This window comes from Trachypithecus francoisi, unplaced genomic scaffold, assembly GCF_009764315.1.
Source record: "Trachypithecus francoisi isolate TF-2019V2 unplaced genomic scaffold, Tfra_2.0 Lachesis_group3, whole genome shotgun sequence".
In the NCBI taxonomy this organism is placed as follows: Eukaryota; Metazoa; Chordata; class Mammalia; order Primates; family Cercopithecidae; genus Trachypithecus; species Trachypithecus francoisi.
This window is the reverse complement of record NW_022681468.1, coordinates 124,596,355-124,613,331: the sequence shown is the minus strand read 5'-3', so window position 1 is coordinate 124,613,331 and position 16,977 is coordinate 124,596,355. Positions and strand designations below refer to the sequence as shown.

General features: G+C 45.9%; 1 protein-coding gene across 3 annotated transcripts in view; it reads left to right on the top strand.

Moving 5' to 3' along the window:
- The window catches only part of ANKDD1A (ankyrin repeat and death domain containing 1A), a 42,594-nt gene extending 25,617 nt beyond the window's left edge, over nucleotides 1-16,977 (top strand). For 2 of the 3 annotated variants that reach the window (XM_033189768.1, XM_033189766.1), the window contains 6 exons: nucleotides 6,318-6,416; nucleotides 7,630-7,728; nucleotides 9,435-9,530; nucleotides 13,126-13,330; nucleotides 15,560-15,691; nucleotides 16,636-16,977. In XM_033189768.1, the coding sequence (XP_033045659.1) occupies nucleotides 6,318-6,416; nucleotides 7,630-7,728; nucleotides 9,435-9,530; nucleotides 13,126-13,330; nucleotides 15,560-15,691; nucleotides 16,636-16,697 (693 nt within the window). In that variant the 3' untranslated portion in view covers nucleotides 16,698-16,977. The remainder of the gene's footprint in view (nucleotides 1-6,317; nucleotides 6,417-7,629; nucleotides 7,729-9,434; nucleotides 9,531-13,125; nucleotides 13,331-15,559; nucleotides 15,692-16,635) is intronic. The other variant, XM_033189767.1, reaches the window with a different exon arrangement.

Genomic DNA, 16,977 nt, shown 5'->3' with positions numbered 1-16,977 from the left:
AGTAGTGGGAGTTTCAAATGGTAACTACCTTTCTAGAAGGCAAGTTGACAATAACTATCAAGCTGAATTAAATAATTAAAATTTAAAAACAACAGGCTGGCCGGGTGCCGTGGCTCAAGCCTGTAATCCCAGCACTTTGGGAGGCCGAGACGGGCGGATCACGAGGTCAGGAGATCGAGACCATCCTGGCTAACACGGTGAAACCCCGTCTCTACTAAAAAAAAAAAATACAAAAAAAAGCTAGCCGGGCGAGGTGGCGGGCGCCTGTAGTCCCAGCTACTCGGGAGGCTGAGGCAGGAGAATGGCGTAAACCTGGGAGGCGGAGCTTGCAGTGAGCTGAGATCCGGCCACTGCACTCCAGCCTGGGCGACAGAGCGAGACTCCGTCTCAAAAAAAAAAAAAAAAAAAACAGGCTTTGGTGTTAGACCTGGCTTTGTATGCTGGCACTACAAACTGAATAACCTTGGGCAAGCTACTTTGACCTTTTTGGGCCCGTTTCCTTACCTATAAGTACTATTATTATTCCTATTATATAACAAGGAAACATCTATGGTTTATATCAGAAAGGGGTCATTTCTTATAACTAAAACAAGTACTATATTTAAACTTATTATAGAAACAGTATTATGCAATTCATTGGAATATAGAGAAGAAAGGCATCCTTGACTCCAAAGCCCTAGTAAAGCAAGCACTTTTTTTTAATGCCCTCCCAGTGTTTCCCATGTAAAGAGTATCACCTCCAGCTAGAAAGAATTCAGGCTAAATGCTTACTTGTTTCTGCCCATCAAGACACCAGAATCCTGATGCCAGCCCAGTGGTCAAACTATGAAGTTTTCCTGTCACCCGCATTGAGTATGTTGTTTTCCTTTTCATTTCAGCTGTTTTCGCTGCCTATTTATTTATTTAATTGTGTCACTTTTATTTGTTGTATTTGCGTTGTTTTTAATACCAAAAGTAACTTGCTGGTAGTAACACTGTCAAAAGACACATTCATAACAAGTGAAGGTGTTGCCAGGTGTAGGGGCTCACACCTGTAATCCCAACACTTTGGAAGGCTGAGGTGGGAGGATTGCTTGAGTCCAGGAGTTCGAGACCAGCCTGGGCAGCATAGTAAGACCCCATATCTACAAAACATTTAAAAATCAGCCGGGTGTGGTGGTGGATACCTTCTTATAGTCCCAGATCCTCTGGGGGCTGAAGTTTAAGGATCACTTGAGCCGAGGAGGTTGAGGCTGCAGTGAGTTGTGATCACACCACTGCACTCCACCCTGGGTAACAGAGTGAGACCTTATCTCTAAAAAAAATTAAAATTAAAAAAAAAAGTCCCACAAATCATTACAAAGTTAAAAAACAAACAACACAAGAGAAAAATGGCCAAAGGTTATGAAGAGAAATTTGGTAGAAAAGGAAACACAGAGGATTCCTAAGAGAAATGCAGGCCGGGCGCGGTGGCTCATGCCTGTAATCCCAGCACTTTGGGAGGGGCCGAGGCGGGCGGATTACGAGGTCAGGAGATCGAGACCATCCTGGCTAACATGGTGAAACCCCGTCTCTACTAAAAAATACAAAAAAACTCGCCGGGCGAGGTGGCGGGCGCCTGTAGTCCCAGCTACTCGGGCGGCTGAGGCAGGAGAATGGCGTAAACCCGGGAGGCAGAGCTTGCAGTGAGCCGAGATCCGGCCACTGCACTCCAGCCTGGGCGACACAGCGAGACTTCGTCTCAAAAAAAAAAAAAAAAAGAGAAATGCAAATTAATACTACATGGAGATACAATTCTTCACTCATTAGGTTGGCAAAAATCCAAAAGTTTTGCCAAGTGGGTTGACAAAGCTGTAGGGAAATAGGCACCTTCATGTATTACTGGAAGGGGTAGAAATTGGTACAATCTGTTCAGAGGGCAATTTATCAATATGTATAAAACATACAAACACATGTGCCCTTTGACTCAACAAATCTAGGAATTTATTCTACAGACATACTTCCACATGTATGGAATGATAATATGTACAAGGTTTTTGCTGCAGTATCATTTGTAATAGCAAAAGATTGAAACCCATGTTTAGGAGACAATGTAATAAATTATGGCCCATCCCTGCAATGGAATACTGTGTAACTATAAAAAAAATATGAGGACTGCCGGGCAGCGAGGTGGCTCACGCCTGTAATCCCAGCACTTGGGAGGGGCCGAGGCGGGCGGATTACGAGGTCAGGAGATCGAGACCATCCTGGCTAACATGGTGAAACCCCGTCTCTACTAAAAAATACAAAAAAACTCGCCGGGCGAGGTGGCGGGCGCCTGTAGTCCCAGCTACTCGGGCGGCTGAGGCAGGAGAATGGCGTAAACCCGGAGGCAGAGCTTGCAGTGAGCCGAGATCCGGCCACTGCACTCCAGCCTGGGCGACACAGCGAGACTTCGTCTCAAAAAAAAAAAAAAAAGAGAAATGCAAATTAATACTACATGGAGATACAATTCTTCACTCATTAGGTTGGCAAAAATCCAAAAGTTTTGCCAAGTGGGTTGACAAAGCTGTAGGGAAATAGGCACCTTCATGTATTACTGGAAGGGGTAGAAATTGGTACAATCTGTTCAGAGGGCAATTTATCAATATGTATAAAACATACAAACACATGTGCCCTTTGACTCAACAAATCTAGGATTTATTCTACAGACATACTTCCACATGTATGGAATGATAATATGTACAAGTTTTTGCTGCAGTATCATTTGTAATAGCAAAAGATTGAAACCCATGTTTAGGAGACAATGTAATAAATTATGGCCCATCCCTGCAATGGAATACTGTGTAACTATAAAAAAAATACGAGGACTGCCGGGCAGCGAGGTGGCTCACGCCTGTAATCCCAGCACTTTGGGAGGCCGAGGCAGGAGGATCATGAGGTCATGAGTTCGAGACCAGCCTGGCCAACATAGTGAAACCCCATCTCTACTAAATGCAAAAAATTAGCCGGGCGTGGTGGCGCACACCTGTAGTCCCAGCTACTCAGGAGGCTGAGGCAGAAGAATTACTTGAACCCGGGAAGCAGAGGTTGCAGTGAGCCGAGATTGTGCCACTGTACTCCAGCCTGGGTGACAGAGTAAGACTCCGTCTCAAAAAATAAATAAATAAAAATAAATAAATAAAAATAAAAATAAATAGAATGAGGAGTTTTCAAAAAATGTACTTGTATGGAAAGACCTTAAAGATATAGTAATGTGAACAAAGCAGGGTGCAAATTCTCTACTACAAGGAACCAGGATTCTTTGGGAAAATGGCTAAGTCTAGGACTAGGGCAGGGAATACTAACATAGGGTGAGTCTGGAGCATCTTGTAGTGCCAGAAAGTAAAGGCATGGTGGCGGGTGCCTGTAGTCCCAGCTACTCGGGAGGCTGAGGCAGGAGAATGGCATGAACCCGGGAGGCAGAGCTTCAGTGAGCCGAGATCACGTCACTGCACTCCAGCCTAGGTGACAGAGCAAGACTCCATCTCAAAAAAAAAAAAAAAAAAGAAAATATGTCCAACTGATTTTTATTGAAGATGCAAAAGCAATTCAGTGGAGGAAAGATTGATAGCCTTTTCAAAAAATGGTACTGAAGCAACTGTACATCCACAGGCAAAAAAATGAGCCTCAACTAAAACCTCACATCTTATACAAAATTAACTCCAAATGGATCACAGACTTAAATGTAAAACCATAAAGCTTTTAGAAAAAATATAAGGAGGAAAATTTTTGGATCTAGGGTTAGGCCAAAGAGTTCTTAGACTTGACACCAAAAACATGATCCATAGGAGCAAAAATTTGATTAATTGGACCTCATCAAAATTTAAAAATTTTGCTCCGCAAAGGATCTGTTAAGAGGATGAAGAAACAAGCTACGGACCAAGATAGAAGATTTGCAAATCACATGTCTTATAAAGGCTAATGTGTAGAGTATATAAAGAGCTCTCAAAACTCAAGGTAAAAAAAAAAAAATGGGCAAAAGACATGAATAGATATTTCACTGAAGAGGATATACAGATGGCAAATAAGCACATGAAAAGATGTTAACAGCATTAGCTATTAGGGAAGTGTAATATGATATACTATGATATACTACTTTTTGAGATATACTGCATTTTGAGAAATACATTATGATATACTACTTTTCAGAATGGTTAAAATTAACAAATTATGACAAAAATATTTGACAGATGGGAGAGAGCTTTAGGTAAGAGGATTGTCTCCACAGTGCACGGTGGGGATAGAATGATAGATTGATAGATAGATAGATAGATAGATAGATAGATAGATAGATAGATTTTTTTTTTTTTTAGACATAATCTCGCTCTGTCGCCCAGGCTGGAGTGCAGTGGCGTGATCTCAGATTACTGCAAGCTCCGCCTCCCGTGTTCATGCCATTTTCCTGCCTCAGCCTCCTGACTAGCTGGGACTATAGGCGCCCGCCACCAATCCCGGCTAATTTTTTGTAATTTTTTTTTTAGTAGAGATGGGGTTTCACCGTGTTAGCCAGGATGGTCTCGATCTCCTGACCTCGTGATCCGCCCGCCTCCGCCTCCCAAAGTGCTGGGATTACAGGCGTAAGCCACTGCACCCAGCCTAGATAGATAGATTTTTTAGAGACAAGGTCTCATGCTGTTGCCCAGGTTGGAGTGCAGTGGTAGGATCATGGCTCGCTGCAGCCTCGTCCTCTTGGGCTCAAGCAATCCTCCTGCCTCAGCCTCCTAGGTAGCTGGGACTACAGGTGTGCAGCAGTATGCTCAGCTAATTTTGTTTTAAATTTCTTGTAGAGACGGGGTCCCACTATGTTATCCAGGCTGATCTCGAACTCCTGGGCTCAAGTGGTCCTCCCACCTTAGTCTCCCAAAGTACTGGGATTACGGGTGTGAGCTACCACACCTGGCCTTGCCATTTCTTTATGTCTTCTTTTATATCCCTAAGTGATGTTATATAGCTTTGGTTTACCTTTGTCTTATTCATTTCTAATTATATCCTTCATAATTAGTTTATATTTTTTGGCTGTCATTGTGACTAGAATATCTTTTTTAAAATTATATGTCATTTCTCATAAGCATTCAATACAAGAATGCTACTGAAGAGTATTTTTGTCTTCTATATGACTTCATTCTACTAGGATTTTTGGCAGGGAAAGGTGTCCTAGTCCATTTTGTGTTGCTATAACTGAATACCGTAGACTGGGTGACTTATAAAGAATAGAGATTTATTTAGCTCATGGTTCTAGAGGCTGGAAAGTCCTAGAACATGGTACTAGCCTCTTGTAAGGGGCTTCCTGCTGTGTTGTGACATGATGGGAGGCATCACATGGTAAGACAGAGCAACTGTGCGAGCTCTTTGTAAATATACAATTACATGTCTCAAATAATTTTTTGTTCAGATCTTCTTTTCTAATATTGATAACACTGCATACCCACTGGCCTAAATTAGTAATGGCAATAATGGTCATTTTTGTTTTATGTGTGTGTGTATTCTGTTCTGTAACCCTTTTATAGCTCAATACATGAGGATGTTTTCCATAATAAGTATTCGTTTCTAACATCAATTTTATTGGCCTTGTACTATTCCACAGTATGTGTGTCACTATATCACCTAGAGAGGAGGGAGTATCCCCTCTTTGTCATTTACTCAGGGGGCCACAGGAGACTATTGAGGATGGTGTCTTCCACTGTTGAAGGAGAATTGAACTTGGAGTGATTATCTTTTCTGGTCCCAGCTGGCGCTCTCATTCATTCATTTTCTACACAAACAGTTATCAGGTACTAGGTACCTAGGTATTGGGGGTGCGGACGCAGTGGGAGTAGAAAGCCCAATAAGACAGTTCCTATTAGCTATGTATCCTTGGTCACTTAAGTTTTCTGAACTTCAGTGTTTCTGTTTGTAAGATGAAGATACTAATAAGAACACCATCCCTATATACTTCCTAGGTTGATGTGTGGATTAAATGAGATGTCAGAGAATCTTCAGGTATTGTTGCTAGGAGGGACCATGGTAAACCTCACTTGCCAGATGAAGAGTAGCAGAGAAGGGAAATGACTTGCCCGAGGTCACATGGTGAGTTCCTGACACAGCAGGGTCTCCCCCTTGGCTCTTCAGACTCTCACCCATCTAGAGGATCAGTTTGGAGCTCCAGGAATTCAAGCTTTGGGACCTTAATTGCCTAAGGCCATCCATGTCAGCCAAGAAGCTAAAAGGGCCAAACCCAGAAGCACTATACCCTTCCCTCCTCCTGTCCCCAGCACCAGCCTGGAGCTGGGCAGTCCTGGGAGGGACTCATCGATTGATCCGTGTATCTCCTCCCACAGCAGGGTGCCTCTCCTCTGCACCTCGCTGTGAGGCACAACTTCCCTGCCTTGGTCCAGCTCCTCATCAACTCTCACAGTGACTTGAATGCCATGGACAATGTAAGTGGCTACAGAGACCTTCCGGGCCCCAGGGAGCTTCTGGAAACCCTCCCAGGCTGGCGGGCTTGGCTGTGGTCTCCTAGCATGGCCCAGAGTTGAGGAATTGCTTTTTTTTTTTTTTTTAGCTTTTAAAAGGTAATTTAAATAGTTGTTGAAGGGAATATCGTTTTGTTCATCATTCTTCTCTTTTGAACATTTTGGGTGTTCCCAAGTTTTGGCCATGATCTATAACATTGCAGTGAATATCTTTTTACATTCAACCTTTTCCTTTCATTGCTTTTTTTCCTTAGGGAAAATTCCCAGGGCAGGGGCGACTGAGGCAGTCTTGTGTAAAAAGAGGCCTCTGGGCCAGGTGCGGTGGCTCATGCCAGCACTTTGGGAGGCCGAGATGGGTGGATCATGAGGTCAGGAAATTGAGACCATCCTGGCTAACATGGTGAAACCCTGTCTCCACTAAAAAAATACAAAAAATTAGCCGGGCACAGTGGCGGGCGCTTGTAGTCCCAGCTACTCGGGAGGCTGAGGCAGGAGAATGGCGTGAACCCGGAAGGCGGAGCTTGCAGTGAGCTGAGATCTGGCCACTGCACTCCAGCCTGGGTGACAGGGCAAGACTCTGTCTCAGAAAAAAAAAAAGAGGCCTCTGATTCCTGAAGCTGTGATCAGGTAAAGAGCCCTTTTAAATCCTGTCCCCATAATCTACCCACCAACCACATAATTCTCAGTACCAGCAAGGGCATGGCTTACAGAGCCACTGGGAGTCGAAAGCAGTTTGGCAGAATATATCATATACCTTTAAATGATACATATGAGCACTGCTGGAAACTGAGCCTTGAGAAACATATTAAAAGCTCATGCACAGAGATATTCACTGCAGTATTATTTATCAGTCTTCACTTTGAAAATGGCCTCAATATTTAATAATAGGGAAGTGGTTAGGTAAATTATGGCACAGACACAAATAGGCTATTATGGAGTTATCAAAAATGGTCTTTATCAGAGTTTATAGTACACAAAAAGTGTCATGTTGGGGTAAAAAAAGATGTAAAATGTACATATAGGATGATGTCATGTATGTAAAACCAACAAACTAAAAACATTCTGCATTAAAGAAAAGACTAGAAGAAATATACTAGGATGATTGTGGAGGTTGACTTAGGGTGGCGGGCCACCCCATGTGCTTTTCACTTACCTGTTCCCTTGGCTTCTCCCCTAGAGGCAGCAGACGCCCCTTCACCTGGCTGCAGAGCACGCCTGGCAGGACATAGCGGAGATGCTCCTCATTGCTGGGGTTGACTTAAACCTGAGAGATAAGGTACCTCTGCTTACAACCTACCTCGCTTCAGGCTTTCATGGCTCCCCCTTTGCCAGAGACCCTGCTTTGAATGCCCCTCCCTCCTCCCTCTCAGGGTGTTCAAGGGCTGCCATCCTTTCTATACCAGCTCAAATGCAATCTCCTCCAGGAAGCCTTCCTGACCACCTTCCCCTCTCTCTACTAAGGTCCCTCAGCCTTGGCCCACCGCTCTCTGGTATAGGCCTGTGAAATGATTGCTTTCTCCTTTATGGCCCCCATCAGACTGTGACCTCCTGAGTCACCTGGTAGGGTTGGGGAGTAGAAGTACTGCCCACAGTACTGCCCAGCAACCCCTACATGTGGGACCGGGTGTGGGGAAGCTTCCCAGCTCACTGTGACAGCTATTTCCACGGGTGCTAGTGTTCTCAGAAGAGCCAAAGACTTGGTATGAGGCTGGGAGGTCACAGGTGTATGGGGAGAGGGGCACCTGCACATGTGACTCAGCGAGGCCAGCCTGGGATGGTGTGGGGTAGAGCTGGGGGCCAGGATCAGATCCTGAAGCTGGACCTAGGAGGGGGCTCCCTGCTTTCAGCTAGGCACCAGGGCAGCTGGCCAGATGTGAAGGGGAGCTTCCCATCTCACTGCAGGTCTGTGGAGGTAACTGTCTGGGAGGCCTGGAGAAAAGGAGGCGCGATGGGAGGTGGGCAAAAGTGACATGATAAACCCAAGCCTTCAGGCCGGGCGCGGTGGCTCATGCCTGTAATCCCAGCACTTTGGGAGGCGGAGGCGGGTGGATCACGACTTCAGGAGATCGAGACCATTCTGGCTAACACGGTGAAACCCCATCTCTACTAAAAATACAAAAAAATTAGCTGGGTGTGGTGGGGCGCCTGTAGTCCCAGCTACTCGGGAGGCTGAGGCAGGAGAATGGCGTGAACCGAGAGGCGGAGCTTGCCGTGAGCCAAGATCGCACCACTGCACTCCAGCCCAGGCGACAGAGCAAGACTCTGTATCAAAAAAACAAAACAAAAAACAAACAAACAAACAAAAAACCCACCAAGCCACCATCTCTGGGCTCTGGTTTCTTCATCTGAAAAGTGGGTAGGAACCCCAATTTCACAGGGGATGTTGAAGAGTTAATGAGGGCTGAGTTTCATAAGCTCTAAAGCTTCCTAATTTCTAAAGAAACATAAGAGATGGTCATTGGAATTATGTATTGCTATTGCTTTATTCTATTTGTGACTTTTCCATATCCCCATCATGCCCAGAAAACCAGAAGATCATTCTGCTCTCAGTGTAGACTGCTGGAAAGCACTTTTGGTTTTTTTTTTTTTTTTTTGAGACGGAGTCTCGCTCTGTCGCCCAAGCTGGAGTGCAGTGGCCGGATCTCAGCTCACTGCAGCTCCGTCTCCCGGGTTTACGCCATTATCCTGCCTCAGCCTCCTGAGTAGCTGGGATAATGGGCGCCCGCCACCTTGCCCGGCTAGTTTTGTTTTGTATTTTTAGTAGAGACGGGGTTTCACCGTGTTAGCCAGGATGGTCTTGATCTTGTGACCTCGTGATCTGCCTGTCTCGGCCTCCCAAAGTGCTGGGATTACAGGCTTGAGCCACCACACCCGGCCTGGAAAGCACTTCTTGTGGGCAGGAGGGTTTGTGTTCAGTGCTAGAGGCCCTTTTGTACCCCTTCTGTAGAAACTCGGGCTTCTCTTCTTGCCTCTTAATTGCAGCAGGGAAAAACTGCCCTGGCAGTGGCCGCCCGCAGCAACCATGTCAGCCTGGTGGACATGATCATAAAAGCAGATCGTTTCTACAGATGGGAGAAGGTATGGAGGCCTCACCCTTGATCTTTCCTCATTGGAAAGGGAGTGATTTCGGCTCCAGATGGAGCTGGCTTTGAATTCCAGTCCTGACCAATTCTGGGTCCCTCAGGCTCCAAGTGGGTGGTAATCACTCCCTTGTATGCTACCACAGTTGTTTGTGAGGATCTGGTGATGGGCAAGTGTCCAAACATGCTGAAACAAGGCAGACTGAGGTCCATGCCAGCGTGGAGATACTGCTGGACACTGCTGTAGCTTCCAGCTGACGAATGCATGCATGCATGAATGCATATGGACATGTGTGAAAAAGAGATGGCAGGTGGTTCCATCTCATGCCATCTCTAGGTGATTGAACTGCTGCTTGGGATATCATGCTCAGGCAACTTTCTGAGCCAGAAGTAAGTGTGCTGGGATTGATTAGCAATGTCTCCTGTGGACTTGGGACAGAGGAGTGGCAGAATGTTTGCTATTCCAGTTAGCAAATGGAGGTAGGGAGTTTTCTGGTGTCCTTGGGGGTTGTTTTTATATACAGAAAATAATTTTGCATTTACTTCAGCTTTCAAAGTTAATACAATCGGTCCCCAATTACAACGGTTCAGCTTATGACTTTTCTACTTTATGACGGCGCAAAAGCGATACACATTAAGTAGAAACCGTACTTTCAGTACCCGTACAGCCATGCTGTTTTTCACTTCAATATAATATTCAATAAATGACATGAGATATTCAGCGCTTTATTACAAAACTGGCTTTGTGTTAGATGATTTGCTCCACTATAAGCTAATGTAAGTGTACTGAGCACATGTAAGGTAGGCTAAGCTAAACTATGATGGTCTGTAGGTTAGGTAGATTAAATGCATTTTCAACTTTTATGATATATATATATATTTTATTTATTTATTTATTTATCGAGACAGAGTCTCAGTCTGTCACCCAGGCTGGAGTGCAGTGGTGCGATCTCTGCTCGCTGTAACCTCCACCTCCCGGGTTCAAGTGACTCTCCTGCCTCAGCCTCCCAAGTAGCTGGGACTACAGGCACGTGCCACCATGCCCGGCTAATTTTTTTTGTATTTTTGGTAGAGACGGGGTTTCACTATGTTGGCCAGGATGGTCTCGATCTCCTGACCTTGTGATCCACCCACCTCAGCCTCCCAAAGTGCTGGGTTTACAGGCGTGAGCCACCGCGCCTGGCCAATTTATGATATTTTTATCAAGACATAATGCCATCATAAGTTGAGGGGCATCTGTATTGAATCTGCTAAATTATACATTTAAAAACCTAGTTTTTTCTTTTTTTTTTTTGAGACGGAGTCTCGCTCTGTCGCCCAGGCTGGAGTGCAGTGGCCGGATCTCAGCTCACTGCAAGCTCCGCCTCCCGGGTTTACGCCATTCTCCTGCCTCAGCCTCCCGAGTAGCTGGGACTACAGGCGCCTGCCACCTCGCCCGGCTAGTTTTTTTTATTTTTTAGTAGAGACGGGGTTTCACCGTGTTAGCCAGGATGGTCTCGATCTCCTGACCTCGTGATCCGCCCGTCTTGGCCTCCCAAAGTGTGCTGGGATTACAGGCTTGAGCCACCACGCCCGGCCCCTAGTTTTTTCTTAAACTTTAAAATTCATTTGATAAATCTTATTATTCTATCTATACAACTAGTAAATTTTTCCAGTCAGTTTCAGGGAAATCTTTTGAGTAATGTTGGGTCCTGTGTTTAAACTTAGTCAAACTACCTTAAACACTGAAACTGAATAAATAAACTTAATATAACAGATTTTCTTTTCTTTTCTTTTTTTTTTTTTTTTTGAGACAGAGTCTCGCTCTGTCGCTCAGGCTGGAGTGCAGTGGCTTTATCTCAGCTCACTGCAAGCTCCGCCTCCCAGGTTTATGCCATTTTCCTGCCTCAGCCTCCTGAGTAGCTGGGACTACAGGCGCCCGCCACCTCACCTAGCTAGTTTTTTGTATTTTTTAGTAGAGACGGGGTTTCACCGTATTAGCCAGGATGGTCTCAATCTCCTGACCTTGTGATCCGCCCGTCTCGGCCTCCCAAAGTGCTGGGATTACAGGCTTGAACTACCGTGCCCAGCCAGATTTTCTTTTTAAGCACTTCAAATGCTTCTTAAATTCTTAAATTATCCTAATAAGACTATTAACTAAAACTACAAAGAATCTCAAATATCTTAAACATTCCAGTGTGGTTTACAAACTTAGTAAACTCTTATCCCTTTTAAATAAAAATCAGTTTCAAAATCAATTGGTAGATAAATTTCAGTAGGAATCATAAGATATTCTCCCACTGATATGCTAGATTCCCTTAAACATGACCCCTTTACATAAAACAGATTATTCCTAAATATAATCCCAAAATGTGAATACTGTGGGTTGGACTAACTGATTCATCTCTGTGCTGAGTACTAAGCCACTTCAGGCTTTACAGGTCCTCACCACTAAGGCAGTGGCTGCATGTCAGAATCACAAATCCCCCCTGGACCCCCAGGCCAATTCAGGTAGAATTTCTGAGGTGGGGGCCACACATCAGTGGTTCTTAAAGTTCCCAGATGGTCTCAGTATGCAGATGGGGCTGAAAACACTGCCCCAGGGGACCAGTTTTTAATACCCCAGGTGAGAACCAAGCTTCACCTCACAGTGATTGCCAGAGACTGTTGACTATGATGTAAGCTTTGGAATTGCAGACACCAGGGTGATTTTTTTCACCCTGAACTTAACAACCAGAACTCTGCATCCATTCCCTTTAGAGGGCCTTAGGCTTCTGTGGGCTTCATGTATGCTATGATAGAATTCTTTCGTAACCGGCCGGGCACGGTGGCTCAAGCCTGTAATCCCAGCACTTTGGGAGGCCGAGACAGGCAGATCACGAGGTCACAAGATCAAGACCATCCTGGCTAACACGGTGAAACCCCGTCTCTACTAAAAAATGCAAAAAAAATTAGCAGGGCGAGGTGGCGGGCGCCTGTAGTCCCAGCTACTCGGGAGGCTGAGGCAGGAGAATGGCGTGAACCTGGGAGGCGGAGCTTGCAGTGAGCTGAGATCCGGCCACTGCACTCCAGCCTGGGCGACAGAGCGAGACTCCCGTCTCAAAAAAAAAAAAAAAAGAATTCTTTCGTAACCTCTAATTTCATTGCCTGCTTTGCTAGAAAGGATTTTGTAATCCTACCCTTTACTACCTGTTGTGATTCAGCAAATCTGATACCCGCCCTGCCTGGTTTTGGCCAAAGCTTCGGAGTACTTCTGCCGATACCCATGCTCTAAGAACACAGGAAAGAGGCAGGTGACCGGAAGAATTTGGAAAGGCTCCCTGGAAGTGGCACATGGGTGGTCTTTTGACTATGACAATGAGGTTGAGGGGCAGGAAGGTGAGCAGAGGAATTCCGGGTGGAAGCACAGTGGGAGCAACTTGGGTTCCAGAGGTCAAGGCAAGGCATGGAGTGAGAAACCAGAAGAGAGGACGTTAAGCCCCTGGCCCTTGCTGACTCCAGCTCCCAGGCTCCCCAGCAGTGGTGGTAGGAGGGTCATAGGGGCCTTTGCTCGGCATTGCCCCTGTCTGGGATCATGAGGGAGAGCTTCTGCACTTTTGGGATCTGCCCCACAGGACCACCTTTCATGCAGGGACCTCAGTGACCCCTCTGGGAAGAGCTTGTCCTTTAAGCAGGACCATCGGCAGGAAACACAGCAGCTCCGTTCTGTGCTGTGGCGGCTGGCCTCCAGGCATCTGCAGCCCCGTGAGTGGAAGAAGCTGGCATATTCCTGGGATTTCACAGAGGCGCATGTCTACGCCATCGAACAACAGTGGACAGGTAGCACCTTGCCTCTCCTCCCTCCAAGCAACCAGTGGGCGGAGGGGTGGGGCACCTGAAATGTGTTCAGTTTTCTGTGCTTCTAGGGAAAGGGCCTGTGCAACCCACAGCCTGGTCCCAACACACCTGGTGCTCTGTCCCTCCTCCAGGCGTCCGCACGGGGTGCACACTCTGCCTCTCCCTCTCCATTGATTGTGAATTTCACATTCTTCACCAATCAGCCCAAACTGATACCCACTGTTTACACCTAAACTAAACCATTCTTGGTAAAAAGAAGAGGGCCTGCTGTTGTCACTATTATTCAACATCTATATGGAAATTTTGGGCCCTGGCACTAAGATATGAAAAGGAAATAGAAATAAGGAGTGTAAATATTGTAAAGGAAGAGAGAGACTTATTAATTTCAGATGGCATATTTAATATAGATAGGACATCCAGAGGAATCAACTAAAAAAAAATCTTAGAATTAAATAATTCAAGGAAATGGCTAAATATAGAAAATATACTAACACCACAGAACTCCTATGAACCATTTTTAAATGGGCAAAAAGTATATATAGAGAATCTTTTAAAAGAGACTCCATTTACAATGGTGTGTGTGTTTCATCTGGAAAACCTAAAAGACAAATACAGATGACACATACGAATAAAACAATAATGGTTCAACTCTAAAAGATGATTTGTGTAAATGGAATGACATTCTATATTTGTGGCAAGAAAAAGGATCATACAGATATCAGTTTTTCCCCAATTCGATTAAAAATTTGATCTAATTTTAATCAAAATAGGAGATTTTTGAAACTTGATTGAAGTATTCTACAATTTGGAAGAATAAACAGGGATATAAAAGTGAACATTCTGGGGGAAAACAATAAAGGGGATCTAAGCCAAGCAGACTCAGCGTTTTATAAAGCCAAATTAAAATTACATAAAGAGATACCTGGATCAAGCATGGTGGCTCACGCCTGTAATCCCAGCACTTTGGGAGGCCTAGGTGGGGGATCACCTAAAGTTAGGAGTTCGAGACCAGCCTGGCCAAAATGGTGAAGTCCCGTCTCTACTAAAAATAGAGAAATTAGCCGGGCATGGTAGTGGGCTCCTGTAATCCCAGCTACTCGAGAGGCTGAGGCGTGAGAATCGCTTGAACCCGGGAGGCAGAGTTTGCAGTAAGCCGAAATCACACCACTACACTCCAGCCTGAGGGATAGAGTGAGACTCTGTCTCCCAAAGAAAAAAAAAAAGAGAGATTCCTGACACAAAAATATGCAAATTGATCAGTGGAATAGGGCAGAGTTCAAAAGTAAACGCTGCTGCAGATAAGAACTTTCATATATGATAAAGAAGCACTTGTACATTACAGTGGTGGGGGCAGAGATCGTTAACAAATGGTGTTGAGACCACTGGGTCAAGTGGAAGTGCCACCACACCGAGGGCAGCACCGTGAGGACATGCCTGCTGAGGGCCCCAGGAGGGATGCGGAAGGTCAGAGGGGCAAATGGAGCGACCTGGACCTGATGGACCTGGCCCAGCATCTATCTGTTTCCCCAACACAGGAGAGCCAGCTGAATCACAGCCAGCCGAATAGCATGTTAACGCCATGCCATGTGGGCAGTTATTTTCCAAACATGGTTGTATGTTGGAACCACCTAGGAAACTTTAAAACCATTAAATGCCTAGGCTGCACCCAGACCCAGGTACATGAGACTCTCTGGGGGTGACATGGGCCCTAGGTGTTTCCCAGGAGCAGCTGAGTCTGAGAACCACCAGTGCAGGGGAAAGAGCATGGCCAGCTCCGTCTCTGACTAAGCTGTATTCTCATCTGTAAATTAGGACCACTATCATGCAAGACACAGATTATTTTGAGCAGCCAGAGAGGTGAAGTGTACAGTTTGTGCATCATGGTACCACAACAATGAATGTCAATTCTTTCTCCATTCAGAGTGACACCAACAGAGTGTATAGTGGGTGTTCAGGAGAAGGCCTGGGGCTGGGGAGGTTCTAGAGACCAAGACACAAACCCTTTCCCCCCGATCTGAGAGGCTGCTCCTCCACTCCCCTTACCCATCTCCAGGCTGAGCTTGGCTGGAGCAGGGAGAAGGGCCTTGGAGGCTTTTGGCCTCCTTCCCACCTGGGCATGTTCAGGAGGCGGTGCAGGGTGGCATAGACAGGCGCTCTGGTCAAGTGGCCCCATTGGCTCCTTCTCCCTCTCTCCTCCCTCCCTGTCCTCAGGCACCAGAAGCTATCAGGAGCATGGCCACCGAATGCTGCTCATTTGGCTGCATGGTGTGTCCACGGCTGGTGAGAACCCCAGCAAAGCACTGTTCGAGGGCCTTGTGGCCATTGGCAGGAGGGACCTGGCTGGTAAGAGCGTACTCTGCTGGCCTTCTTCTCAGGAGCTGGGTGGCCCCCACTGGAATGCAGCAGGGCCCTCCAAGGGCTGCTCAGACAAGAATGCTGTGATGCTGGCTTTGGGCCTTCCAGATTCCTACCCCGAGCCCTGCCCCCTTTTCCCTTGGGCAAACTACAGTGCCTCCTGCCCCTGGTGTTGGCCCAAACTGAACCCTGTGACCTTCACAGCCCCGGAGCCAGTGATGCTGTCCAGAATCTCTTGCTTACCAGCCTTCTATACCTGATATTTTTTTTCCGTTTTGGAATAAGCCACCTTCAGACTTCTTTTTCACAAACATTAAGACATAGGAGCCAAAACTGACTTAATATGAGTTGAACCAGTTAAATCAGGTCAAATAAACCTTCTGAGGTCATCACAACTTATTTGAGTATGCCAATTTCAAAAGCCTGATTTGGGATTCAGAGTGTTCTGTGGAATCATCAGACAAGCAGGATAGAAGGTTCTAGTACTAACCCCTCGTTAAAAACAAAATCAGCTCATGATGAAAAGCGTTAAACGCTGTGATACCCACTGACGTGGTACATGATGGGGCAACCACAGAATGGGGCACTAGGCCGTCACTGACAGTTGTGAAGGCTCCATTAGTTATGAGGCAACAAAGAAAACCAATCCTGACATATTTCTAGCATATTGCTGAGGGAAATATTTCTAGCATATTATTGAGGGAAAAAAGGAAAGGATCTCCCCCCACAGCTGCTATAGGCCAGGTGGAAAAGCTAAGAGTCATTTCAGGGTAGAGGGATTAGGGACGTTACTTTTCTTTCCCCAAAATGTTCTTAGATATAGTTGTTGCATCTTCTTTTAACACAAACTCTGGCAGGCAATTAAAACATAAAACCAGTCCTGTGAGGCAGAGCTTAGGCAACAGAGGAAATAAGATTCTTGTTTTTAACAGAAAACATCAGGAAGAAAGCAAACGCAGCCCCAAGTCCCCCCAGGAGGTGCACAGCCATGTAACCAGGGAGGCCAGACCTTCAGGCACATGGGACCCCAGCGTGTGGAGCCACCTGAACAGAAGATGACCATCATTTAAGGGCTTTTTAAAAAATCACTGTTAATGGACCTCCAGCTGATTGTACTGAAACGCACAGTCATGCAGAGCCCAGCAGGCAAATGTTTGTACAGTGATCTTTTTCATGAGGATGGGTCCAAGGGCCTGTTTCAGGTTTTGTGGGTAATCCCGTCCCACAGGTATGGTCCTTTGGAGCTCTTGGAGTTCTTGGCACACTTTCTTCTT